We start from the raw sequence: 24,547 nt of genomic DNA, 5'->3' as shown, positions 1-24,547 counted from the left end.
GGGATGGGATGGGATGGGATGGGATGGGATGGGATGGGATGGGATGGGATGGGATGGGATGGGATGGGATGGGATGGGGGCGGTCCCGACCTCGCGGCGCCGCTCCGCGCATGCGCCCGCCCCGGCTCTTCCCGCCCGTTCTCGCGAGACCCCGCGCCCCCGGAAGTGGCGGCAGCGGGAGCCGCACGTGGGGCTCGGCCGGGCCGGGCACGATCGGGTCCTGTCCCGGTCCCTGTCCCTGTCCCGGTCCCGGTCACCGACACCGCTGCCATGGGCCGAGCGCGCCGCCGGCACAACTGGAAGGCCCGGCTGCCGCAGGGCCCCGCGCCGCCGCCCGCCGCCGAGCCGCTGGAGCTGCCCCTGGAGCTGGGAGGTGCGGCGGGAGCCGGCGCGGCTCTTGGCCGGCGTTCTGTTCATTACTGGGAACTCGGGCTAAAAAGGGACCGCGGAGCTGCTAAGATTGGAGTTGCTGCCATGTCTTTAGTATATTTTTATTACACTTTTATTGGAAGCATTGTTGTTATCTTTAAAAATCCGCCTGGAATGGGCTGCCCGGGGAGGCGGTGGAGTCTCCGTCCCTGGATGTGGCACTCGGTGCCACGGTCTGGGTGGCGTGGTGGTGTTGGGTCACAGGCTGGACTCGATCATCTCAGACATCTTTTCCAGCCGAATTGATCCCCTCATTCTGTGATGTTGACGGCTTTGCATTAACAGCTGTGCCAGAGCGCTTGGTGCCTTCAAGGAGTTCAGGAGTTGGGCTGATGATCCTCCCGGGTCCCTTCCGACTCACGACATTCAGAGGCTCCATTATTTATTAAAGCAACTACTAAACATACTCCTTGTGCTTAACATTTGCTTTCTCAAGTGTAACTTTTTAAAACTTGAGTTTGTTACTCTATTTTGATTATTCAGAATTGAGTAATGCAGGTTTTTAGTATTGAAATCCACTGGTGCTCCGGTGAGGCAGGAGGCTGGGCAGTCACCGCAGGGCACACTGTGTCCTGTGCTGCTCTGCTGCCCCCTGACCCTGAGGAATTGAGTGAAAAGGCAAAAATTGCACGGTGTTGTTACATAAATCGTGGCAAATCGCCCTCAGGGCTGTAGTAAGCTCAGGGTTATTGAATCCCCAGTTTCGAGGTCTTTTGCCCTTGCTGATGTTGCAGGATTTTTTTTGGCTGGACGTGAGGGCTGTGTTTGTTTGAAACAGCTAAATCCGGCCTGGTGCTTGATAAGCCTGCTAAGCAGTGTGCTGAAAATAATCCACCTGGCACGAGTGAATAATCAAACCCTTGCCTTCAGATGGAGCAACGCTGAAGGGAATTGACGAAAGTAATGCCCTGGTCCTGCCAGCAAAAAAAGCAAAGAAGAAGAAAGTCGTGTGTGTTGTGCAACAGCAGAAGAAACCCCTGAGCAAGAAACAGAAGAAAAACCTGCAGAAAGTTTTGGAGCAGAAGGAAAAGAAAAAACAGGTAGGTTCCCCTCCCTCTCAGTGGATCAGATGTTGCAGGAATGTGTCGTTTCTGGGTCCAGGTTCCTGTTGCAGACCAAGTGTTGTGGAGTTCATCACTGGCAGGCAGTGACATTAGTGCGTTTTAAAAGCACTCTGTGAAGCAGGGGGTGTGAGCAGCTTTGGCCTGCAGACCTTGGTGCACCCCTAACGCTGGCCTGTCAGTGCTTCTGAAGCGCTTATTGTTTATTTTCAGTATGGAAATAGAGCTTTTCTGTCTTTGGAAAACCTTTCCAGGCAAAATTCCCAGTCCTTTTAGTGCTGGAATAATGGCTTTCACAAAGGAGCTCTGGTTTTGGAGGAGCTTTAAAACTGTGTCTGCCTGACCTCCTGCCAGTGCCGTGTCCCACGTGAGGGATTTGAGGAGAGGCTCCCATTGCTCCAGGCCTCATTCCAGTGGTTGAGTTCAAATCCTGCTGTTTGAAGGGTGCAGCTGAGCTGCTCATTGCAGTGATGTCAAGTCCCCATTTCTATTTTTGCTCTGGTACAGAGCTGAAATCTTCATCAGGGAGGACTGACCATGGAGCAGCAGGAAGGTTTTACAGCTGCTCAGCAGGATTTGCCAGAGCACAGAGCACACCCTGTAATGCTCAAGTGCAAATCTTGAAATGAAATTATTTCCTGGTCAAAACAAGCACTGATTTTGGTTGTTTTCCCTCAACAGCGAGCTGAGCTGCTGAGCAAGCTGAACGAGGTCCAGGCCTCTGAGGCAGAAATGAAACTCCTGTTCACTACTTCCAAACTGGGGATCGGGGAGCGCATGTATCAGGCTAAAAGGTAAAGTGCTTTTTGGGTAGAACCCTTGGAACTGATCACTGTGGTTGAACGGCCACATTCTGACATTCTTGATTGTTTTTCTTGGTGCAAACAGGTTTTTCAGGATGCATGGAGTTCAATAATTTGCTATTTTTGTCTGATAACATAATTCCAGGGTGACACAGGAGCCGAGGACTGATGTCCCTGAGAAGATCAGGAGCATCAGTGGTGCAAACAAGAGAAGGCACAGCTCAGGGTCAGAATCGGAGCCTGAGGAAGAGCCCAGCAGCTCTGAGGAGGAGGAGGAAGAGCAGAAACAAGATGCTGAGAAGTCCTCAGCCAGTGCTGTGAATGCTGCTGAGAAGCCAGAGGGAGGAGTGGGGAAGGCAGGGGCTGAGCAGCTGCCAGCTGGTCCCAGTGCCCCAGCTCCCCAGACAGCCCCCAGCAAAGCACCCTGCAAGCCTGCAGTGTTCATCCCTGTGGACAGGACTCCTGAGATTCAGGTGAACAGCACAGTGCTTATCAGGGATGCTGGAAAGGATGGTGTATTCATCCGTTGGGTGCACTCAGGGTCCTTGTTCTGGCAGCTGGTGCAGGTCTGAGCTTTAAACCTGTCTGGTTCCAGCAGAAGGGAAACTTGGTTTGTTTTAGGATATATAAGCATTTGTCTCTAGTTTTACATACAGAATCATTAGCAGTCCTTTATTGTCCTTTGCTGGAAAATCTTGTGAAGTCCCTTTTAGCTCTCCATGGTGCTGTATCTTTTGCTGGATGGTTTTGTCCCATTTGTTATAGGTAGGGCATCATGTAGAAGTGGGAAAAGCTCTGCATGGGTCTCAGCAGACGAGACAGTTGTGAAATGAGTTTTCCTTGAAGTATTCTATTTAGAGACTCAAGGGACTCTGAAGTTTCACAAATTAAACTTGCCATCTGCTTTCTGGGAAGCTGCTCTGATGACTCTGGTTCTCAGACATGCTCGTGTGGCATTAACTGGTTTAGAGCTTTCCAAGCCACAGGCTTGCAGGATTCCTTCCTGTGGGTTTTGTGGTCTGAGCAAGGTAACAGTTTTCAATCCTGAGGAAAACAAAATAAAGGATTGAGAAACAATGCAACTAAAATCTGTGTTTTACACTGTTCAGGAAGCAAGGCTGAAGCTTCCAATCCTTGCTGAAGAGCAAGTGGTCATGGAAGCCATTAATGAGAATCCCATTGTGATCGTATGTGGAGAGACGGGAAGCGGCAAAACAACACAAGTGCCTCAGTTCCTCTATGAAGCTGGATATGCCAGGTAGGAATTGGATTTTATATGCAGCAAATGGAATTGCAGAGACAACATTTTGGGAAAAACATTGCTGTAATCCGTGCATCTTCAGATCAATACACATAGAAGGGAATCCCAAACCTTCCTTTCTGTTTTTATTCTAACTATGAGTGATGCTGTGTGAAGGATGCCACTTAATCTAGAACCATGGTGAGAAATCCTCTTGTCATTTTTCGGGGTGCTTCTGTGTTGAATTGAAACAACCCACCCTTTCCTTTTCCTCCCCTCGTTAGTGGCAGTGGCACCATCGGGATCACGGAGCCTCGGCGCGTAGCTGCGGTGTCCATGTCCCAGAGAGTCGCCAAGGAGATGAACCTGTCTCACAGGTGAGCTTTAAAAAGGCTGAGACCTCTCTGGAAGATGGCACTGAGATGCTCAGTGGGTGACATGGACTTTCTGCTTCTCCCCATGCTTCTTCCCGTGGCTGCCCTGGTGTTTCCCCACAGAGTGGTTTCGTATCAAATCCGATATGAGGGGAACGTTACAGATGAAACGCAGATCAAGTTCATGACGGATGGTGTGCTGCTCAAAGAGATACAGAAGGTGAGTTGCTGTCCTCAGTGTTATAAAAGGGGAAATTTTTTGTATATCTGGGAGGAGAGGCCAGCGTGGATTTGTTGCCAGTCTTTCAAATCAGAATCCCTTTCAGCACCAGGGATTTATTTCATCTCTACCTTTGATATTCCTGCCCAAGTCCTTAAACATTACATTATCTTGCTGTGTAAAATGAGAGCAAGGAAGAGACCTTTGGGAACCAGTTTGCTTTGTGTGGGGTGAGCACATTAAACTGTGTGACAGATACAGCTGTGGGATGGGGGTCAGTGCTTGTGCAGCTGTGGGGTGTCCTGACTCAGATGTCCTTGGCTGAGGCCTCCCATGCTGAAATCGCTCTCTCTCCCCAGGACTTTCTGCTTTCAAAGTACAAAGTCATCATCATTGATGAAGCCCACGAGAGGAGCATGTACACAGATATCCTGATAGGGCTCTTGTCTCGCATCGTGCCCCTGCGTCAGAAGGTGAGAGGGGCAGGCTTCCTGCACTGCACAGGGATGTGCCAGGCAGGGGATGTTAGACATGAAGGGGCTCTGTGAGGGGGGACTCTCTGTGATGTGGAATTCCATGGGAATCTGACAGAAAGGATGAAATAACTCTCAGTGAACATGTTTGTCTTTCTGTGTGATTGAAGAAGCACAGAGCCTACACAAAGGGGGAAGTAGCACATGTCAGTACCAAGAGGTGACTTTCCAGGCAAAATGCAGTTCATTTGAGACTTACAGTGCCATGGGACACGTGTAGATAATGGAATCCCAGCAGCCTGGGAGAAAGCAAGGTGTTGGTTGTTGCACTGGCTGAGCTTGGGAGGACACGTTTGGGGCACAGGGTGACAGGTTTGTGTCCCTGCAGAAAGGGCTGCCCCTGAAGCTGATCATCATGTCTGCAACTCTGCGAGTGGAGGATTTCACTGACAACACCAGGCTGTTCTCTGTTAAACCTCCTGTCATCCAGGTACTGTTCCCCTCCTTGGGAGCTGAAATACAGCGAGGGTGGCCTTTGTCAAACCACTTACAAAACAGGGGCGCACTAATCTTTCCAGCTGGTGCTGAAATCTTTCAGATACCATTTTAAAATAATCTTTTTGTTTAGGCTATTGTTTCTTCTGGGACTCGGTGTTTTTCTTTCCACTTTTATCAGAAAACCACCCTGGCAGAATCTGATTATCTTGAAAAACTCCTGAAGTTATGGTTCAGGAGGACTAGAAAGCTTCAATCTGAGTTGATGATGTGAAAGGGAGAAAAGCTGTGGTTTCTAGCATGGTTTTGTGGTGTTCAGAGCAGACAACACCAGTAATTTCTGTGGGTTTGGTGTTTTGTAGGCTACCAAAGCCAAGAGCTGAACAGAAATACAGGGTGAGCTTTTCCGGCTGTCCCATGAACGCTGTATTGATTGTGCTGGAGTTGTAACAGCAAACAAACCCTTTCTTTGTATTTCCTCTCCAGGTAGATGCAAGGCAATTCCCTGTCACTGTTCATTTCAACAAGAAAACCCCTCTGGATGACTACAGTGGGGAGTGCTTCAGGAAGGTGTGTAAAATCCATCGGATGCTGCCTGCAGGTGAGAGAACTTCACTGCTGAGAACCTCTCAAATTCCTCATACTGAACGTGCCCAAAGTTTTTGTGTTGGTTTTTGTTTCTTTTTTTCTTTTTTTTTTCGTCTTGCAGGTGGGATTTTGGTGTTTTTAACAGGCCAGGCAGAAGTTCACTCTCTCTGTAGAAGACTAAGAAAAGCCTTCCCATACCAAAAAAACAACACTGCAGGTAATGCTGTAGAAACTGTTAAACTTCAAATTTATCCCACTGAGAAGTGAGCTGGCTCTGCATCTAAAAATGTGAACTTTTATTTTAAAAAGGCAAGAAAACAAGGTTTGGGGAAAGGGCCCATTGTGGATGATTGTCAGGACTGATGTTAAATATTGTGCTGGTTTGAGTTTGGGAAAAGGTCCCTTCCAGTTGCCCTCTCCCTTCAGTGTGACTATTTGCTTCTTCCACACTGTGCATCCCCAGAAAGGTGGGAGTGGGACCAGACTGCTCCCACTACCTTTTCCAAGAGGAAAACATGCTCAGCTAACAGCTGTTCCACTGGCTGTTTTTGTAGGAGGAGAGGATGACAAAGAAGACTCGGTGGAAGAAATCAGGAAATTTAAGAAATCGAGGAAGAGGAGGAAAGTTCTGGTAATGTGTGATGGGTAGAATTCCTCCAAGAGACAGGAGGGAGCAGGTGCCTCCCTGCAAACAGCACTCCTGTGTAGCTCTGCCTCTCACCAGCTCTTCTAGACTTGCCTGAAGCCCTGTAGCCCACACGTGTCCCCTCAGGAGTTCCAGCAGTGCTGCCCACACTGCTGCAGAGTGCTGAAACTCTGGGTATTGCGGCAGGAGATTGATTCAGATTGAGTACTGACCACTAAAACTTTAATGGAAGGAGCTCCAGACTTTCTGGCACCAGGGCTGCTCCTCATCTCACCATTTGTTACCCAAAATTTGGACTGATGCATTTGTTACCAAGGATGGTGTTTGGGTTGTGCCCATGTACTTTGTTAGCAGGAGATCCTGATGTTCTGGGTACACTGATGTTTGGGACATATCCCTCTGTCACCTTCGGAGTCAGTGCTCAGCTTTGCTTCCAAAGCTGTGCAAAGTGCTGTTTGTGTCCCCCCTTAAGGTGTTGATGTCATCTTTCCTCTCTTTCTCAGACACTCCCCAAAATTGACCTGAACAATTACTCTGTGGTGCCAGTGGATGAAGGAGATGAAGACAGAGACATTGACAGTGATGATGATGCTGCAGACTCCGACCTTGACCTGGATTTAGGAGATGGAGACTCAGAAGAAGGTTTGGCACATATGAAAGAAAGAATCCCTGTCTGCTGTCACCTGTGAAATGAGTGACATGAGTTGGTTGTCCTGAGCTGATCTGCTGTGGTACCACAGCAGCCCCGTGCCGTGGGAAAGCTGCTAAGCTTTGTACCCATTACCTTCCTGGATTTAATGAAGTGGTGTTTGTGCAGATGTTGTTGGGACTAAGCCTGGAACTTGGACTGAACGGTGCTGGTTTGTTTCCCCACAGAGGAGAAATCCGATTCATCCCTGCCACTGTATGTGCTCCCACTCTATTCCTTGCTGGCACCAGAGAAACAGGCAAAGGTAAAGGATTTATTGCCACAATGGGCAGAAGATCTTACAGATCTGTGTGATCATCACAAGTGAGCAAAAATTCCCATCTTGGACTATCCATCAGCTTGAATGGCCCAGTGGGCAGGTTGGGATGGGATTGGGGCAAGCCTGGCCTGGGCTGTGGTCTCCCTGATGTGCCCCTTCAGAGGTTGGGAGAGATGATCAGTGACAGTCGTGCAGGATCTCTAAATCCATCCTGGCCCTGGGCACATCGGGATGCTGCTGCCAGCAGGGAGCTTGAACAGATTCCTGCATTCCCTCCTGTCTTTGGAGGCAGCAGCAGCATCTGAACACAGCTCAGTGCTGGTGTGTGCTCCACCTGGAGCCCCTGTGGTCATTTCTGAGGCTTAACTGAGCTGGACAAAGAGCTCCAGAGCTGGAGACACAGAGTTAAGTCTCTGCTCTGGCCCCTGGGTTCCCCTTGCAGTGCCATATGCGCCGCCAGCCCATCCAGGAGGACTGCCTGTCCCTCTCCTGTCCCTCTCCTGTCCCTCTCCTGTCCCTCTCCTGTCCCTCTGCTGCTGGCACTGCCTCTCACACTCCCGTCTGTCTCTCGTAGGTGTTCAGGGCTCCTCCTCCTGGCACCAGGCTCTGCGTCGTGGCCACCAACGTGGCTGAGACATCCCTCACCATCCCAGGCATCAAATACGTGGTGGACTGTGGGAAGGTCAAGAAACGTTTCTATGACAGAATCACGGGGGTCTCGTCCTTCAGGGTCACCTGGATCTCCCAGGCCTCGGCCAACCAGCGGGCGGGCCGGGCCGGCCGCACCGAGCCAGGCCACTGCTACAGGTCAGTGCCCTGCTGGACAGCAGCCCAGGGGGAACAACCAGCCCAGGGGCTCTCAGTGGGAATTTGAATCATCCCCCATCCCACTGCCCCTTCCACAGGCACCCGGTGCTGCATTCCAGTGGGAGAGGTGATGCCAAGTGTGAGCTGTCACTGGTGATGTTGGTTTGGGTTTGGCTTCTCAGGGGCCTTTCTCTTGCTGAAAACTCTTTCTTTTCATGGCTGGATTCGATTTCACCGTGGCCATATGAGATTTCACTGTGGCCAGATGGATTTAACTCCAAGCTGAGTTAACTTGTTGTGAATAAGGCAAATGCCCCAACGTATAAATAACGATATGGTTACGCAAATACCATCCAGAGCCGCCTTTTTTTTTAATCCCTTGCTAGTTTTTCATGCATATCTCTTGAGTTAAGATTTCTTTTAAGAACCTAAACAGCACTTCTGGCCCACTAGGTTATACTCTTCAGCAGTTTTCATGGACTTTGAGAAGTTCTCTGCTCCAGAAATAACAAAGCGACCGGTGGAAGACTTGATTCTGCAAATGAAGGCATTGAATATAGAAAAGGTGAGTTGGAAAGAGCTTTGTGCTACAGCACCCATTAAAGTGGTTGCCCTTAGGAGCCAGAAACAAACAGAAATGTATTTTATTGTCATTGCTTGGAGCTGTGCCTTGTGGTAGAAATTAAGATCCTCAGAGTCCATTTTGGTTCTGCAAATTGCAGAAGCTGCTCTGAATTGTACTAGGCCTTAACAGACATGTTTGTTCAGGTAGTAAATGCTTTCTTATATTCTTAGGGGTAAAAAAAACCCTGTCTAAACAGAGGCTATGTTTTGGAGATACTGGAGCACTTTCAGAAAGCACAGCACTTAAATTTAGACCTTCAAGCAGCCTGCTCTGGGTGGTGCCTGCAGTCAGTGGCAGTGAAGGGTGATTCTGGTATTTCTGTTTCCTCATGTTTTTGTTCCAAGCACTTCCTGCCATTATGTGTCCTTTCCTTTCACTTCTGGCAAACATTATAAATGTTTTTCTTCGGCACACGTAACCAGAGGGGAGGATTTCACTCCCTTCCAGGGCTTCTGACCGCGCTCAGACCATTTTCCAGTGGGTGTGGTGTCAGTGATGAGCTGAAGGGCTTTTTCTCCTGTTTCCATAGGTAATCAACTTCCCATTCCCAACACCGCCTCCCACGGAAGCACTTGCAGCAGCTGAGGAGTTGCTGATAGCCCTGGGTGCCCTAAAGGAGCCCCCTATGACAGGAAGGTAATACCTGTGGTCCCCCACTAATTTCCTCCACTGTCGAACCTGTGGGCTCTGCTGTGCTCCTGCCTCCTCTGCCGCCTCAGCCCTCACACCCAAGGACGTGCTTTGGCACAGAAAATGGCATCATTTCAGTCTCTGGCTCACCTCTGTTTGTTTCACTGGCCCTGGGTGTGTTTGGCAGGGAAGGATTGTGCTGGGAGCATCCATGCAGGGCTGGTGGGAGCTGTGTTAGGAAGAGGAATCTTTCCCCTGGCCTTTGGGACCAGCATATAACAAAGCCTGAGAAAACACATCAAATTAATTGGGTGCCAACAGCAGGAGCACAAACTTGTTCTAATTCAAAGATACTTCATTACATGAGACCTCTTTCCCCTCCCCCAGGCTGAAGCAGCAGCTGGCAGCGAAGCTGAGCTGCCCCATCAGTCCCCTGGGCAGAGTAATGGCCACTTTTCCTGTAGCCCCCCGCTATGCAAAGATGTTGGCGTTGAGCAGGCAGCACCACTGCCTGCCCTACAGCATCACCATCGTGTCTGCCATGACCGTCAGGGAGCTCTTTGAGGAGTTTGACAGGTGAGTGGCTGGGCCTGGGGTGCTCCTCACGGGCTGTCCCTGTCCCAGCTGTGCCTCTCACAGCGCTCTGCCTGCGAGCGCGGCACTCACTGGGGCTGCCCTGTGTTTCTTTCAGGCCAGCAGTGAGTGAGGAAGAGGCAGCCCAGCTGAAGGGGAAGAGAGCGAGGTTTTTACAGATGCAGAAGGTCTGGGCTGGGCAGGGGCCGATGCAGAAGCTGGGGGATCTCATGGTGATGTTAGGTACAGCCCCTGATCCCTGTGCTCCGTTCTGTTCCCCTCCTGTCACCCTGAGCCCTCAGCCTCGCACGGCCAAAGGCACCCTCGTGCTGCAGGGTGGAGCTCAGCAGTGTTTTCCAGGCTGCTCTCTGGGCAGCCTCCAGTTCCCAGTGCCGAGAGGAAGCTGTGGAATGCGCACATTGACTGGGACAGTGCTGCCCCAGCATTGCTTTAATCAGGAGAGCTGATCAGCTCCTCCTGTGTCCCCTCCCAGGAGCAGTGGGGGCCTGTGAATATGCTGGATGCACCCGTAAGTTCTGTGAGGAAAATGGGCTCAGGTACAAAGCCATGCTGGAAATCCGGCGCCTGAGAGGACAGCTGACCACGGCAGGTGAGTGGGGCTGGGGAGGAATTGCTGTGTTTATTCTCTCTTGGGGCATGACACATCCACAGAGCTGATTTGTTTCCTGTTGAATCTTCTCTCACCTCTTTCTCCCCACAGTGAATTCGGTCTGCACGGATGCTGGGCTCTACGTTGACCCAAAGATGAAGCCCCCAACAGAAGCTCAAGTGACCTACCTGAGGCAGATTGTGCTGGCAGGGCTGGGGGATCACGTTGCCCGAAGGGTTCAGGCAGAGGAGCTCCTGGATGACAAGTGGAAAAATGCCTACAAGGTAAACAGCTTGGTTGGGCTCAGTTCCTCCTCCCCTGCGTGGCAGAAAGGTGCTCCTGTGCAAAGCCCAGGTTTCTGAGGCTGCCTGTGCTGGCTTCCTGCAGCTTCTCTCTGCAGGATTTAAGTTTGCAGTGTTGCAATTTCCTGGTGTTCACGTAGGAAATGCTATAGAGGAGTTAGGAAGTACCATTAGTTCATCTTGTAAAGTGCTTGGTGTCTCCAGACACCAGGTATTAAAAACCACTACCACTTAAGGAAACCTTATAAATATACATCTGAGAGAGACTGGAATGAGATGCAGTGAAGAAATTGAATTGTCAGTAACTTGTCTTACTCTGCTTCAATCTTTGTGCCTCCTCACAGACTGCACTCCTGGAGGACCCAGTGTTCATCCACCCAAGCTCAGTCCTCTTCAAAGAACTCCCAGAGTTTGTGGTGTACCAAGAAATTGTAGAGACTACAAAGCTGTACATGAAAGGTGAGTGCTGGGGGCCAGCTTGTGCTGCAGCCCTGGTGAGGAGCTCAGAAGTGCCTTGGCAGAGAGTTTCCCCTCTGTGGTGGCCGAGCGCTCTCTTTACTGAGTGGTTGTGACTCCGGGGATTTGGATCCTTAAGGCTTTCTAGATCTGGATCAGGAGATAAGTTGGCCTATTTTATCTTTTTAATTCGTCTGGCAGAATTGGCTGGAGCAAAGCTCAGCTTCTGAAATGGCTGCTTTGCCCCTGCCCTGCCAACCACAACTGCCCACTGCTGGTCTCTGAACAGGTTTTTTACAACATGAAAAGGTTGACTTGAAGAATGAAACACACGTAAATCTGTGGAGATGAGATCCTGACCGTGCCCTGGACCCGTGGGGCTGCCAGTGAGTTGTGGCCCTTGGCAGCAAACCTGTATTCGTTGTGTTTTCCCTCCTCAGGTGTGTCTGCAGTCGAACCCGAGTGGATTCCTGCCCTGCTGCCACCATACTGCCACTTTGGGAAGCCTCTGGAAAATCCTCCTCCCTCCTACTGCCCTGGAACGGGCCGAGTTCGCTGTCACAGGCCCAGTGTCTTCTGTAAGTGTCTGAAGGTGTCCTGCAGGAGTTCTGTCCCAGAGCTGCCCTGGAACTCCTGTGATGCTGCTCTAACGAGGCTGTCACAGCACCAGAAAGGTCAAGCTCTGCTTGGGCTGTCCAAAGAGCTCAGCAGTGCTTTGAGCACCTCCATGGGGTTTGTAGCACGGAAAATGGGCACTTCATGGAGCCCACTGCTCGCCCTGTGAAGGCTGGGGGGTGGTGGCAGTGTCCTCCCTGCTTCTCTTGGCACCTGTGTTGTCACAGCTCCCCGCAAATGTCCCTCCTCTGGGAGCATGGAGGCGACCTGGTGTGGTCTTTGTTTCCAGACCGTGTGGGCTGGCAGCTCCCTGCTGTGGAAGTCGATTACCCCGAAGGAATTGATCGCTACAAACACTTTGCCAGGTTCCTGCTGGAAGGAAAGGTGGGTGTGTTCCAGCTGTGTCACTTCCTTGGTGTTATCAGGAAGTTTTTAGCCCAGTTTTTGGAGGAGATGAGCCTCGTGGCTTCTTTCTTTGTGTGTGCCCATTCCTCATAGCTTGCTGGTGATTGGAAGACTTTATTGTGGTTGGTGAGGTGGGGAAGGTGTCTTTAAAACACAAAAGAGCATGAAAAATCAGTATTTCAGTGAAGGAGACCCCCAAATTTAAGTCTTGTTTTTGCAAAGGAAAAAAAGCTAATAGCTCATGTCTTTGTCCACTCTGAGACAGAAGAATTGTCCAACAAACCAGCCAGGACAAGACTTCTGGACACAAGGATAGGAGGAAGATGGTAATGGAGAATATGACATGGGAATTTATAGTAGCACAAGTGCACTGATGGTTGTTACCATGTAACAATTAATTTACCTTTTTCATTATGTTCTTTTTGTAACAAATCTTGCAGGTCATTAAAAAGCTGAGCTCCTACAGCCAGTGCCTGCTGTCCAGTCCCCTCATCATGCTAAAGACATGGTCCAAGTAAGTTGTTAAAAACAAACTTCTGGTTGTTGTCTCCACCAAACACTTTTCACTTCCTTTCTGAATTAAAAAAATTCAATGCTGGGAAGGGTGTTGTAGATTGTGATCTTGGCTGTAGCTGCAGGGCGAGGAAAATGAGTTTTCTCACCAAGAAAAGGTGTGTCCCAGGAGAGCTGGTGGTGGTGAGGGCAGTGCAGGACACGCAGCCTGCTGGGCTCTGCTGGACACTGCTGGGAACTACTGGGCACTGCTGGGCACTGCTGGGCACTGCTGGGCTCTGCTGGGCTCTGCTGGACACAGCTGGGCACTGCTGGGCTCTGCTGGGCTCTGCTGGCCACTGCTGGGCTCTTGTGGCCACTGCTGGGCACTGCTGGGCTCTCCTGGGCACTGCTGGGCTCCGCTGGGCACTGCTGGGCACTGCTGGGCACTGCTGGGCTCCGCTGGGCTCTGCTGAGCTCTGCTCAGGTGCTGCTCACCCCTGTGTGCAGTGATGGATGAGCACTGCTGCCCTCCGTGCTTTGCTGTGGAATTTGGCCACTTGCTCTGCCTTTCTTTCTTTTCAAAAGCATGTTTCCAACAGACAGTGGGGTTTTTGATGGCACTTACAGGCCTGTGGCCCTCCAAAAGGGTGTCAGCTGTCCCTCCCTTTCTCTCCCCTCGTTCTCTCATTTACCAAATTAACTTTCCCAGAGTCTGCTCTGGCTTTTCCTGGGGTTGATAGGTGCCAGGATTTTGGAGGACTCTGTTAGGAGTGACAGATGTTATCCAAGGGTCCTACAATGACCAAATATTTTCCTGTTTTAGTCAGTTCAGAGCTCAGCAAGGCACCTGGGGACTCCTTTTTGCTTTACTTTGTGCTCTGCAGCTGCAGAGGAGACACAAGAGCAACCTGCTGCTACTTTTAACCACAAGGAGTTGTAGTGGGGGCAAGAAACTAGTCATAGTGAATTTCCTTCAGCCAGTGGCACATTTCTGTATGCAGAGGTTGTGTGTTTATACATCTCTATTTAGCCTTTTCAGAAGATGTAGAGTTCGTAAAGGTAAGCTGAATGCTGTAGCACTCTGCTGAACTGTGCTAATGAACATTGTTTTATTGCACCCTGTCATCGGGTCAGACTTCAGCCCAGGACAGAAGCCCTCCTGCAGGCTCTAGTTAAAGAAAATTGTGATAATCGTGATGCTTTGCTGGCTGCATGGAAGAAAAATCCTAAATGTAAGTGTTCTGCTTGCCTAATTATCAGTCATAGCAGTGGAGTACCTTGAGCACTATTGAATTATAATTTTTAAAAGTGGAGTGTTTCACTTGTTAAGCTCCAAATATTTCCTGTTTTGTTACCAGGAGCAGTAATGTCCTGTGTTTGGTTCTTGTGAAAAATTACAGAAAGCACTTCAGAAAGCAACATTTATTTGTATTATAAGATTTTTTTCCCTGTAGTTGTAACCACAGTTGAAGTGCATTAGACTATGGTGGTACTGTCCATGGATACTGGAAAACTTTTTTCCTGGTAAAATGGATTTTGTTCAGTATTGGGTGCCAGATTTTAAGGATTCTTTTACAGAAGCAGCAGCGAAGTGCTGCGGTGGTGGCTCACAGAGATTCCTGTGGATGCTGTCACCTGTGCATGGAAGTGTCCAAGCTCCAGCACCATCCCAGCAGTGGAAGGCTGGTCCTGGCTCCTGGGGTGATCCCACAGGAGCTCATTTTTCCAGCCAAAGCATAACACTGCTCTGCTTCCCTTGCAGACCTGCTCGCAGCCTATCGCCAGTGGGTCCCCGAGGCCATGCACCAGGACCTCGCCCTGAAGTGGCCACCAGTAGCCCAGTGACTCTTGGTGCTGATGGACTCCTTTTCTCCAAGAGAGCTTTCCAAGGGTTTCCTTGGAAGTCTGAAACAGATGGACTCACCAACTGTAGCAATACCTTTTTGTAGGCAAACGAGGTGTTGTTCTGTTTTCCCAGAAGTCCTACCAGCTGTTCAGCTGGTATTTCATAATATTAATGTTTGGATAATTATATCCACTGTTTTTTATGGATGGTTTGTTTGGTTTTTTTACCTGAAGTTTCTCTTTGGACTATATTAGTCGTATGAACTGTAATAAATAGGTAAAGTTCTTGGTCTGGATGGGAGAATTGTTTGCTGTGTGGGATGCTGCAATGAGCAGAATTTCAGACCTGTGCAGACACTTCCTCACGTGTGTCAGCACCTCCACATGCAACAGAACCTTTGGTGGTGGGCTGGCCCTGGGCAGCAGCTCAGGACAGGAAGCACAAAAGTGAGGAAACTTGTGGGTTGAGATAGGAATGGTTTAATTAGTGAAGGGGAAGAAGCTTGAGTTTACCTTCCCCTTCACCTGATCTTTTTGAGTCTTGGTAAACCCAGTGCTCGTACTGTGCTGATGGGCTGCTGCTTGTGACACAGCTGCAGGACACGGTGTGGGCAGGGCCGCTCCTGTCCCCGCGTTCTGGAGGAAACTGGTGCAGCCCAACCGGTTGGATGTGTGTCCGTAATTCCCACTGCTCCCCTGCGCTGCAGGCGCGAGGCCAGGACACAAGTAAGCATCAAAAACACCTAAAGCTGAATCAACAGCGACTGTAAATGTGGAGCCAGAAGGAGAGCGGCGCTTGCCCTGGGTGCTCGGAGTCAATCGCTGCAGCCCCGCCGTGCTTGGGAGGGCCCGGCAGGGGGCAAAAAGTGGAGATGCCGGGGATTGAACCCGGGGCCTCATACATGCAAAGCATGCGCTCTACCACTGAGCTACATCCCCTTGTTGGGAACCGTTCTTCCAAAGCCAATACAACGATAGCAGGAGCCGCAGGCCGGGCCCGGCCCGGCGGTGACACCGCGGCCACGCCGCAGTGCCCACACATCCCCCGCGCCCCGCGCAGCCCCGCGCTGGGCCCCGGCGGCGGCAGCGCCCGCGGGAGCGGAGCGGGCTGGCGGCAGCTCCACCTGGGGCGGGACCGCATGCTCATAGTGTAAGCCGGGAAAGGCGGTTATGTGCCCATCCTCGTTAGTATAGTGGTGAGTATCCCCGCCTGTCACGCGGGAGACCGGGGTTCGATTCCCCGACGGGGAGGTTGCATAACTTTTGCTCCCGGGTGCCATTTTTTGTGGGCGGCCCTGCGCAGGGGTTGTCTGTGTCGCTGCCGCGGAACCCCCGCCGGAGGGGTGGGGCAAAGCGGGCAGAGACGCGTTTTGTTCCAAGGGAGGGGTAGGGACCGTTTCTATCCCCTGAGCACCCCGCGGCTGCTGGTGACTGGAGGTTCCCTGGGGGTCCCGGGAGTGGAAATCACCGGGGAAAGGTGTGAAGCCCTGGACGCGCCGGGAACCGGGCGGCGGAACTCGCGTGGGAGGGCGCGCACCGGCCGGGCAGCGGCGCCCAGGGGGGCGCGGGGCGGGGTCGTATCCACGGCCAGCGAGGGCGTTCTCACCCGCCGAAATAGCTCAGTTGGGAGAGCGTTAGACTGAAGATCTAAAGGTCCCTGGTTCGATCCCGGGTTTCGGCAGGGGGATCATCTTTTTTGGGCTCGTTTTGCCGCTGAGCGGAGGGCGCGGGGGCTGCTGTCGCTGCGCCGGGCGGCTCAGCCGCTGCCAACGTAGGCGCTCGCGCGTGCGGGACTTTTTTGTGTCAGGAACCGCTGCCCGAAGAACGGCGGCGATGGAGCGGGCCCGGCGGCGGCTGCTCGGGCATGACCCAGCCCGCCGGAAGGTCTCCTCAAGCCGTCCTCGTTAGTATAGTGGTGAGTATCCCCGCCTGTCACGCGGGAGACCGGGGTTCGATTCCCCGACGGGGAGGTGGAGTGAAATTTTTCTTCAAAAGTCTTTTTTTTTCTTCCCGCACAGACTTCTCCGATTTCCGACAGAGCGAAACCTTTCCGTTTTGTGTGTGCGAACCAGCGCGTTCCTGTCTTTGTAAGGGCTGCCTGAGGATCGCACCAGGCTCTGTACACTGCAGTGCCCACAGCCCCCCGGGGCCTGGCGGGGCCTCGGTGCGGCCCCCTCCGCCCGCCCGTCTCCGCAGCGGGGCCAGCAGAGCGCGGACGTGGCCGGCGGGCAGGGCGCGGAGCGCGGGCACGGGGATGTAGCTCAGCGGTAGAGCGCATGCTTTGCATGTATGAGGTCCCGGGTTCAATCCCCGGCATCTCCACGTGGGTGCTGCTCTTTTTTCTCCATTTTTCGGTAATGTTTTACCCAGGTCAAGTCGTCTTGTTAAGACAGCAGCAAACTGACCGTGCGGCCGAGATGGGCCCACGGTGGCACTTCCCAGCGGCATGCAAAGGGTTTTTTTTTTTCCATTTGGTTCTCCTCAGGCCTGTGCAAACACGCACGGCTTTTGTGTCGCATCCACGCTAAGGGACAGACACAGAAGGCCCAAAAAGGACAAAGCACCAAACCCCGAAATGCAGGCGGACACGGGCCACTCATCCCAGCCTGGCACTGCCACATCCCACAGCCCGGCAGAGCTAGCACCGCGCAGCCCTGCAGCCACACAGAGCTCGGGGGCTCTGCTCCACGTTCCCAGAGCCAAAGGGGAAGGACAAAAGCCAGGACACCAGAGCTGACTGCACTCCTGGCTGCAACACTGCAGGAGCTTCTCCCTGGCTCTGCAGTGCCCACTCCCGTCCGCTGTCCTGCTCAGCCCCTTGGGAAGAGCTCTCAGGGACACAAGCGCCCTGCTTTGATCTCCTCAGGTTGGCTGGGCTCATCGGGGAACTCTGTGGAGCTGGGAGGGCTGGGAGTTATGGCACAGCTGAGAGGCTTGGCCCAGAGGGACCAAAGCCCACACAGAGCCCGAAACAGCTTTGATCTACACGGCTCAGTGGCAGCTGTTCTGTCTCACTGCTCAGTTACCAACAGCAGCAGGAGCTGACCACTGACAAACTCAAAGTTATGTTTCCTGCCACAGTGGCTGAAAAGCTCCTTGTGCTATTTATTTACTTATCTTACTTACAGTTGTTGTTTTGAGCCAATGTTTGGCTACAGCGCTGGTAAGATCCCTGTTGTAAATTACTCCCTGGATCTCCCTGGCAGCTCTACTTCTGGAATGTGCCCTGCACGTGAATATAAGAGACAGTTTGAAGTATCAGGCATGAAGTAATAGACTTTTTGTCACAAAATACCTCCCCATGTGCCTTTTTGATGATTTTCTGACCAGTCCTAAGTGCTCACCTTGTAACTAAAAGAACAAGCTTAACATTATTATTCACTTTCTGCCAAGGAAAGACCTAAACCTGGAAGGCTTCTCCAATTTTTGATGTTTATACACTCCCAAGGCGCACAGTGTCAGCCACTGAGCACTGAGAAGTAACCAAGACTTCTGTGGTATTTTTTTTCCCATCTAAATGACCCAAGAGTTTGAGATTATTATCACTACAGCTGTGGTGTTAATACATACACAAAGCAGCAGAGGCCAAAGAGCTCCCCAGAGCATTCCCCTCCTGTAACAGCTCCATGTGTCAGGCAGACACAGGCGCTTTTCCTCAAACCACAAAGCTGTTGCTGGACTTGTGCTCCCTTCTTGCTGGATGTTATCTCTGTCCCTTCCATTTTCCTTGGCCGCTGGCAAACGAAGGATTTTGTAGGCGGATTGAACCGAATGGCATTGGCTGAATCTTGCAGACAAAGCTCCATTCTGTTCCCAGCTGTGCCCTGGAATTGCTGTGCAGTTTGAGTAGGATGGTGCATGAGCCGACTGAGTGCAGCAGAGGTCTATCAGAAGGTGCTCTGTGAGAACAGAGTAAGAAATAGGCATTATTATTACTATTATTTCTGATTGATTTTACCCCTGAGCTACAAACTCCATTACAGCTCAGATGCATACTCCATTTTATGTGTGCACATATACACACACACACTCATTGATTGTATCTTGGGCAGACCACCTGCAGGACTTCCCTCTTTATCCATCAGGCCTTCTTTGCCCCTCACATCCCCTCTCCAGGCTCCCTGATCTCCATCCCCAGGCAGGAGCCGCCTGAAGTCCCCCTTTCCTGCTGCCCTTCAGGCTGCTCCAACCATCACCACAGCAGCCAGGCACCTTCTCTGCCCTGTCCCTTGTCCCACCGCCGCGATGGCACCGAGGCTCTGGCATAAACCTGTTCCACCTTGTGCCCGGGTGGGTGACAGACACCACCCTGCCCCTCCACACTGGAGGCCTCTCACACAGAAATAACACTCGAGGCCTCCCTCAGGATAAAGCAACAAACTCCCTCCCTCAGAAACCCCCTCACGGTGTGGTCGCGGGCAGAGCGGACCCCCGTCCTGCCTCAGGGGTGGCAGCCAAGAAGGTGTTTTTCAAGCAGGGGGGAAACTTCAGGGTTTAAACCCCTGACCATAAGGAAAGGCTCTGATAGAAGCTTTAGATGCGGCTGCGTCCCTGAGATGCCCCAACCGCGGTCCCGCTCCGGTGGCTCCAGGCCGGGTTTTCCCGCCGCTCGCCGTCCCGCGCGCGGCAGCCTCAGCGCAGCCCCGCGAAGCGTCAATCCCTCCGCGCCGCCTCGCCGCGCTCCCCTCTCAGCCACGCAGGGGAGCGGCGGCGCGCGGAAAATAGTGCGCAGCGGAGTGATCCGGGCGCGGGGGCGGGGCGCCGAGGGCCATATAAGCACCGAGCGGGGGGATGTGTGGCGCAGTTGGCGCTGGGTGACGCTTGTGGTGTGGGCTTGGCCGAGCAGCGCCGCGGTGAGAGTTCGGCGGGGGGAGCCGGAGTTTAGAGCGGCGGCGAGAGGGCCTAGATATGGGCTGGGCGGAAGGGAAGGGTGCGCGCGCTGAGGAGCTGCGACTGGGGGTGGTGGCAGACAGTGATGGCGGGCTGAGGGCCGGGACGTTGCCTTCCCCTTCAACGGCAGCACCGCGAGGCGGTGGCGGGGGAGGGCGAGGGGCCACTGGCAAAATGGCGGCGGCGCAGGCGCAGCGGTGCCTCACGGGGGTTGCGGGCGCGCGCCTCGGGCGGGAAGGGGGAGCGGGCGGTGACCCCGCCCCTCCGCGGGTGTGGGCGGGGCCTCCGCTGTGACGTCACGGACGGGGAGCGCAGCCCTGGGTACGGCGAAGGGGAACAGTCGCTAAAGCACGGCGGGTTTTCCCTCTTCCAGGGAAAAATGCAGATCTTCGTGAAGACCCTGACGGGAAAGACCATCACCCTTGAGGTGGAGCCCAGTGACACCATCGAGAATGTCAAGGCTAAGATCCAAGACAAGGAAGGCATCCCTCCTGATCAGCAGAGGCTGATCTTTGCTGGCAAGCAGTTGGAAGATGGTCGTACCCTGTCTGACTACAACATCCAGAAAGAATCCACCCTGCACTTGGTGCTGCGCCTGAGAGGTGGAATGCAGATCTTTGTGAAGACCCTGACAGGCAAGACCATCACCCTTGAGGTCGAGCCCAGTGACACCATCGAGAATGTCAAGGCTAAGATCCAAGACAAGGAAGGCATCCCTCCTGATCAGCAGAGGCTGATCTTTGCAGGCAAGCAGCTGGAAGATGGTCGTACCCTGTCTGACTACAACATCCAGAAGGAGTCTACCCTGCACCTTGTGCTGCGCCTCAGGGGTGGGATGCAGATCTTCGTGAAGACCCTGACAGGCAAGACCATCACTCTGGAAGTCGAGCCCAGTGATACCATTGAGAATGTCAAGGCCAAGATCCAAGACAAGGAAGGCATCCCTCCTGACCAACAAAGGCTGATCTTTGCAGGCAAGCAGCTGGAAGACGGTCGTACCCTGTCTGACTACAACATCCAGAAGGAGTCTACCCTGCACCTTGTGCTGCGCCTCAGGGGTGGTAACTGAACCAGCAAGTTGTTGCTTCCAAATAAAGGGTTCCCTGCACTTGTTCATTCCAATAAAGCTGTTGCATCCACAAAAGTTTGTGTCCCAAGTTATATGAACAGTTGTCCATGACATTGCCTTACTCCAGCTCTCTAATAAACAATAATTACGTAGTTTCCACAGAAAAAATGGTTGCAAAACTGCCTTATGCAAGGGTTCCACATGTGTGGTGATTGTAGCTAATCCCTCAGCCGTGGCTTGCCTGGGGTTGTATAAGTGTTCTGATACCTGGCTGCAGCTCAATGCCCGCCTGCAGATGTTGTGCAGCTGTGGGCATTGTGTAAGCAGGGATATGCAACAGGAAGCTGTGGATGCTCCTGAGTCGGAAGGCTTTGAAATAGCTCTTGGTTGCCCAGCAACTGCACTTACTTGGGGATTAATGAGGAAACAGCAGAAGGGTGATCCTGCAGCTCTGTCACAGACCGGGGCAACAGGATCTTACAGCTGGTTCTGCAGCCCTTGGGCTTGAAAAGTGAGGTGGGAGGTGTGGATCTCATCAGTTATGGGGTGGACTTGTTTTTTGTCGTGCTTAATGACATGGAAGCAGTAATTTCGGATGTACTTGCTGGAAATCTGAATGCGCTTCGTTCCAGCTGTGCCCCAAGTGGAAATGCTGCACTACTAAGCTGAAATGGGACAGAGCGCTTCCTGTATGCTGTAGAAGCCCTGGCAAAAGGGAAGTTTCCACTCAAGGGTTTGTGGTGGGGGTTGCATGAGGGGCTGATGGGGAGTTACCCATGGCTGTGCTGGGCGTGGGGAGAGGGAAAAGGGAGAGTAAAACAGAAATGCCCTTTCCAGGAGCGGTGACATGGACTCACCGTAGAAGGGGATACAGTGGGAGCTGAACAATGGTCTCAGCTGCTGACTGGCTTCAGGAGGACCTGAAGGGATCTCACACTGCCCGGGTGGGACAGCAGGATTTGACTCAAGTAACACCAATTGCTTTTAGTGCTGTGTGGCCTCTAAGGAGAGGAGCACGAAGATGTGTGCTGGGCTGGAGAACGCATTTGAATGCTAAGGAGCTAAATCCTGTGTGGGCAGGAGCTGGTGCTGTGCCATCCTGGACATCCTGTCCTCCCCCACAGGAGTGCCCCAGGCTCTGCCCACGCCTGCCCTGGCTCCCGGTTCCTGAGCTGAACCCCAACGACTGCAGTGAGCAATTTGCCATTGTGTGGGTTTTCTGTCCTCTTGGGACATCGGAATTCACAAACGGAGCAGCTCTTCAGCAGAGCTGTGGCTCCTTAAACGCACGTGTCGGGTCAGACAAGGGGAGGTGTCACTGGAATGCAGGGAGCATAAATGGCAAGTGGTTCTGATTTGAAGGCAGCCTGACTGCCATGAGGGGAGAGCTGCAGGGGGACACAGGGCGCTCACTGAATGTCAAAAGCCTGCACAAACGACTGCAGAGCTGTGTTTAAGAAATTCCTTTATTTTCAGCGTCTCAGTAAAAAACCTTTGCAATGCTGTAATTAAAACACACGATGCTGGACAAATCCATAATGGCCTGGAGTGGGCTGCAGCCAGGCAGAGCAGGAAGCTTGGAGGAGAAATCCGTGCCATTGTCTGGTGAGCTGGGTCAGCCTCTGCTGACCAGAGAGAATGGCATGAAGTTGTGTCAGGAAGGTTAGGTTGGGTATTAGAAAAAAGTTCTTCCCACAGAGGGTGGTCAGACACTGAACAGGATTCCTGGGGCAGTGGTCACAGCACCAAGCCTGCCACAGTTCAGGAAGAGTTTGGACAACACTCTCAGGCACGTGGTGGGATTTTGGAGCTGTCCTGTGCAGGGTTTTGACTCAATCCTACTGGGTCCCTTCCAACTCAGGACATTCTATGGTTCTGTGACCTCTGCAGGTCACTCTGCTGGGTTTGAGGAACCTCAAGGCTCACAGTGGCACTGCCAATTCTTCAGAGGCAGCACCCGTGAGCGGAGACAGCAGCTGGGGTGGGATCAACCACAGAACAGCAAAATTTGATGAGGAAAGCAAAGCATTTTGTAAACTTTAAGGTTTTTCTAACGGTGGCAGAACATATTGTTCCCAGAGATCTTCTCACAGTCACATTGATCCACAGTGCCTCAGGGAATCTCCTGGATTTTACAGGGATTTACTGAAATTTGAAGAAAAATTCCTTTCACAGCATTTCTTTGTAACAAAATGTTTTAAAAAGTAAAGGAAAGCATAACACCTACTTTGTGCTGTTTTGAAGGCATTGCTGCTGGGAGAGGGGGCTCATCCCACAGCAGAGTCTGGCTGGGACTGAACAGAGACATTGATAATTGATTTGGTAGTTAAACAGAGGCAACTATCAGGGTTAAAGATTTGGAAGGAAAAAAAGACACAGTTAAGTGTAAAGATAGAAATGCAAATGTTCCACCGAGGTGGAGGCCACGGCGAGGCAGGTCCTGTGCTGGACCCTGCCTGGTGGCAGCCATGAGATTGTGTCTCCTCTCATCATGCAGGCAGGTGGAAGCAGTCCAGTTTCCAGATGTTCCAGCTCAGGTCATCTTGCAGCTGGGACAATGGGATGTTGCGCATGATTGATTTAAAACAGGCTCGGCCCCTCCACCGAGCTCGCACCCGCATCCGCTGAGTCATAAACTGGACTCAATTTTCTGCTCAACGAGGCTTTTATTCAGGGCTGCATTCAGATAGACAAGACAGACAAAAGACCCAATTCTTTGGTAAAGCAGAGTTGGGTTAAATGGAAAAACAGAGGCAGGTTAATAGGTGATGGATATTTACTCCTCCAGCAAGAATATACATATATGTACATATACACAGGAATACAAACACATTTATATAATTTTTTTAATCTAGCATGTAGTGACAGAACAAGGAGGAACGGCTTCAAACTGAAAAAAAAAAGTAGGTTTCGATTAGATATTAGGAAAAAAAATCTGTACTGTGAGGATGAGGCACAGGACCAGATTTCCCAGAGAAGCTGTGGCTGCCCCATCCCTGGAAGTGTTCAAGGCCGGGTTGGACGGGGCTTGGAGCAGCCTGGCATAGTGGAAGGTGTCCCTGCCCATGGCAGGGGCATGGAATGAGATGAGTTTTAAGGTCTCTTCCAACCCAAAACCATTATTCTACAATTCTATGACTGAACGATATTTTATCTATTGATATACGCTATTTCCCTCTATATTGTACCCATCTCCCCGTTTCCGTGCGGACACACGTGCTCACACGTTCACCACGCTCGGCTTCCCTTTCCCGTCGCTCCGTGGGCTACCGGGCTGAGGGCGTGGTCTGCCACATCGGCCCCGCCCGTTCCCCGCTTGGCCCCGCCCTCTCGACCGGGCCGGGCCGGGCCGGGCCGCGGGGCCATAAAGCGGCGGCGGCGGCCGCGGCGCCTCTGCCGGCTCCGGTTCGCTCCCGGCTCCGCCGCGCCATGGCCGTGGCCCGGCGCAGGCTGTCTGTGGGGCTGGGGCTGGCCGGGGTGGCCTGCGCCCTCGTGGGGGGCTGCCTGCTGCTCCTGGGGCCCGTCATCATCAGGCAGCAGGTCATCAAGGTCAGCGGGGCTCGGGGCTGCGCCGGAGGCGCGGCGGGGGCTCGGCTCCGTGCGGGCTCGGTGGCGGGGCTCGGGCTGTGATGCAGCCCGTGCGGGCTCGGTGGCGGGACTCGGGGTGTGATGCAGCCCGTGCGGGCTCGGTGGCGGGGCTCGGGCTGTGATGCAGCCGGTGCGGGCTCGGTGGCGGGGCTCGGGCTGTGATGCAGCCGGTGCGGGCTCGGTGGAGGGGCCGAGCGGGGTGTGATGCAGCCGGTGCGGGCTCGGTGGCGGGGCTCGGGGTGTGATGCAGCCGGTGCGGGCTCGGTGGCGGGGCTCGGGGTGTGATGCAGCCGGTGCGGGCTCGGTGGCGGGGCTCGGGCTGTGATGCAGCCCGTGCGGG

The 24,547-nt window shown here is 52.7% G+C and overlaps 3 protein-coding genes and 5 non-coding genes across 13 annotated transcripts in view; 7 read left to right on the top strand and 1 right to left on the bottom strand.

Annotated features, from left to right (window-relative positions):
- Window positions 1–156: 156 nt before the first annotated feature.
- Window positions 157–14,956, top strand: DHX37 (DEAH-box helicase 37). Its single transcript, XM_042034983.1, has 27 exons — window positions 157–373; window positions 1,300–1,469; window positions 2,172–2,284; window positions 2,439–2,766; window positions 3,403–3,551; window positions 3,818–3,910; window positions 4,031–4,127; window positions 4,487–4,600; window positions 4,989–5,090; window positions 5,582–5,696; window positions 5,805–5,900; window positions 6,238–6,314; window positions 6,833–6,971; window positions 7,206–7,282; window positions 7,872–8,104; window positions 8,558–8,669; window positions 9,259–9,365; window positions 9,747–9,935; window positions 10,051–10,175; window positions 10,426–10,542; window positions 10,654–10,826; window positions 11,189–11,303; window positions 11,741–11,878; window positions 12,205–12,299; window positions 12,761–12,834; window positions 13,950–14,047; window positions 14,578–14,956. The coding sequence occupies exons 1-27, from the start codon at window positions 271–273 to the stop codon at window positions 14,658–14,660; spliced, it is 3,432 nt and encodes a 1,143-aa protein (XP_041890917.1). The 5' UTR covers window positions 157–270; the 3' UTR covers window positions 14,661–14,956.
- A 571-nt stretch (window positions 14,957–15,527) lies between these two features.
- On the bottom strand, window positions 15,528–15,599 carry TRNAA-UGC. The gene has a single exon. It is a non-coding gene; the product is annotated as a tRNA-Ala (tRNA).
- A 240-nt stretch (window positions 15,600–15,839) lies between these two features.
- TRNAD-GUC lies at window positions 15,840–15,911 on the top strand. Its single transcript has one exon. It is a non-coding gene; the product is annotated as a tRNA-Asp (tRNA).
- A 357-nt stretch (window positions 15,912–16,268) lies between these two features.
- Window positions 16,269–16,341, top strand: TRNAF-GAA. Its single transcript has one exon. It is a non-coding gene; the product is annotated as a tRNA-Phe (tRNA).
- A 217-nt stretch (window positions 16,342–16,558) lies between these two features.
- On the top strand, window positions 16,559–16,630 carry TRNAD-GUC. Its single transcript has one exon. It is a non-coding gene; the product is annotated as a tRNA-Asp (tRNA).
- Window positions 16,631–16,910: 280 nt separating this feature from the next.
- Window positions 16,911–16,982, top strand: TRNAA-UGC. Its single transcript has one exon. It is a non-coding gene; the product is annotated as a tRNA-Ala (tRNA).
- Window positions 16,983–19,187: 2,205 nt separating this feature from the next.
- The window catches only part of UBC (ubiquitin C), a 19,025-nt gene continuing 13,665 nt past the window's right edge, over window positions 19,188–24,547 (top strand). For 2 of the 3 annotated variants that reach the window (XM_042034979.1, XM_042034980.1), the window contains exons 1-2: window positions 19,188–19,513; window positions 19,924–20,611. In XM_042034979.1, the coding sequence (XP_041890913.1) occupies window positions 19,217–19,513; window positions 19,924–20,611 (985 nt within the window). In that variant the 5' untranslated portion in view covers window positions 19,188–19,216. Of the gene's footprint in view, window positions 19,514–19,923; window positions 20,695–24,547 lie in introns of those variants that run through there. The other variant, XM_042034982.1, reaches the window with a different exon arrangement.
- Window positions 23,995–24,547, top strand: part of SCARB1 (scavenger receptor class B member 1) — a 21,135-nt gene continuing 20,582 nt past the window's right edge. The window contains exon 1 of one of the 4 annotated variants that reach the window (XM_042034975.1): window positions 23,995–24,168. In XM_042034975.1, the coding sequence (XP_041890909.1) occupies window positions 24,049–24,168 (120 nt within the window). In that variant the 5' untranslated portion in view covers window positions 23,995–24,048. The remainder of the gene's footprint in view (window positions 24,169–24,547) is intronic. The other 3 variants (XM_042034977.1, XM_042034976.1, XM_042034978.1) reach the window with 3 other exon arrangements.

This window comes from Corvus kubaryi, unplaced genomic scaffold (assembly GCF_017639235.1).
Source record: "Corvus kubaryi isolate FWS band 111438036 unplaced genomic scaffold, C.kubaryi_AGA036_p1.0 37382, whole genome shotgun sequence".
In the NCBI taxonomy this organism is placed as follows: Eukaryota; Metazoa; Chordata; class Aves; order Passeriformes; family Corvidae; genus Corvus; species Corvus kubaryi.
The sequence above is the reverse complement of the archived record's forward strand: the minus strand, read 5'-3'. Positions and strand labels throughout refer to the sequence as shown.

What these genes read in the sequence shown, in the direction of transcription:
- DHX37 (XM_042034983.1), top strand. Translation starts at nt 271, where the DNA reads ATGGGCCGAGCGCGCCGCCGGCACAACTGGAAGGCCCGGCTGCCGCAG. An exon ending in TACAAAGCTGTACATGAAAG is followed by an intron (nt 11,304 to 11,740) that starts GTGAGTGCTGGG and finishes TTCCCTCCTCAG; the next exon opens with GTGTGTCTGCAGTCGAACCC. An exon ending in ATGCTAAAGACATGGTCCAA is followed by an intron (nt 12,835 to 13,949) that starts GTAAGTTGTTAA and finishes TCATCGGGTCAG; the next exon opens with ACTTCAGCCCAGGACAGAAG.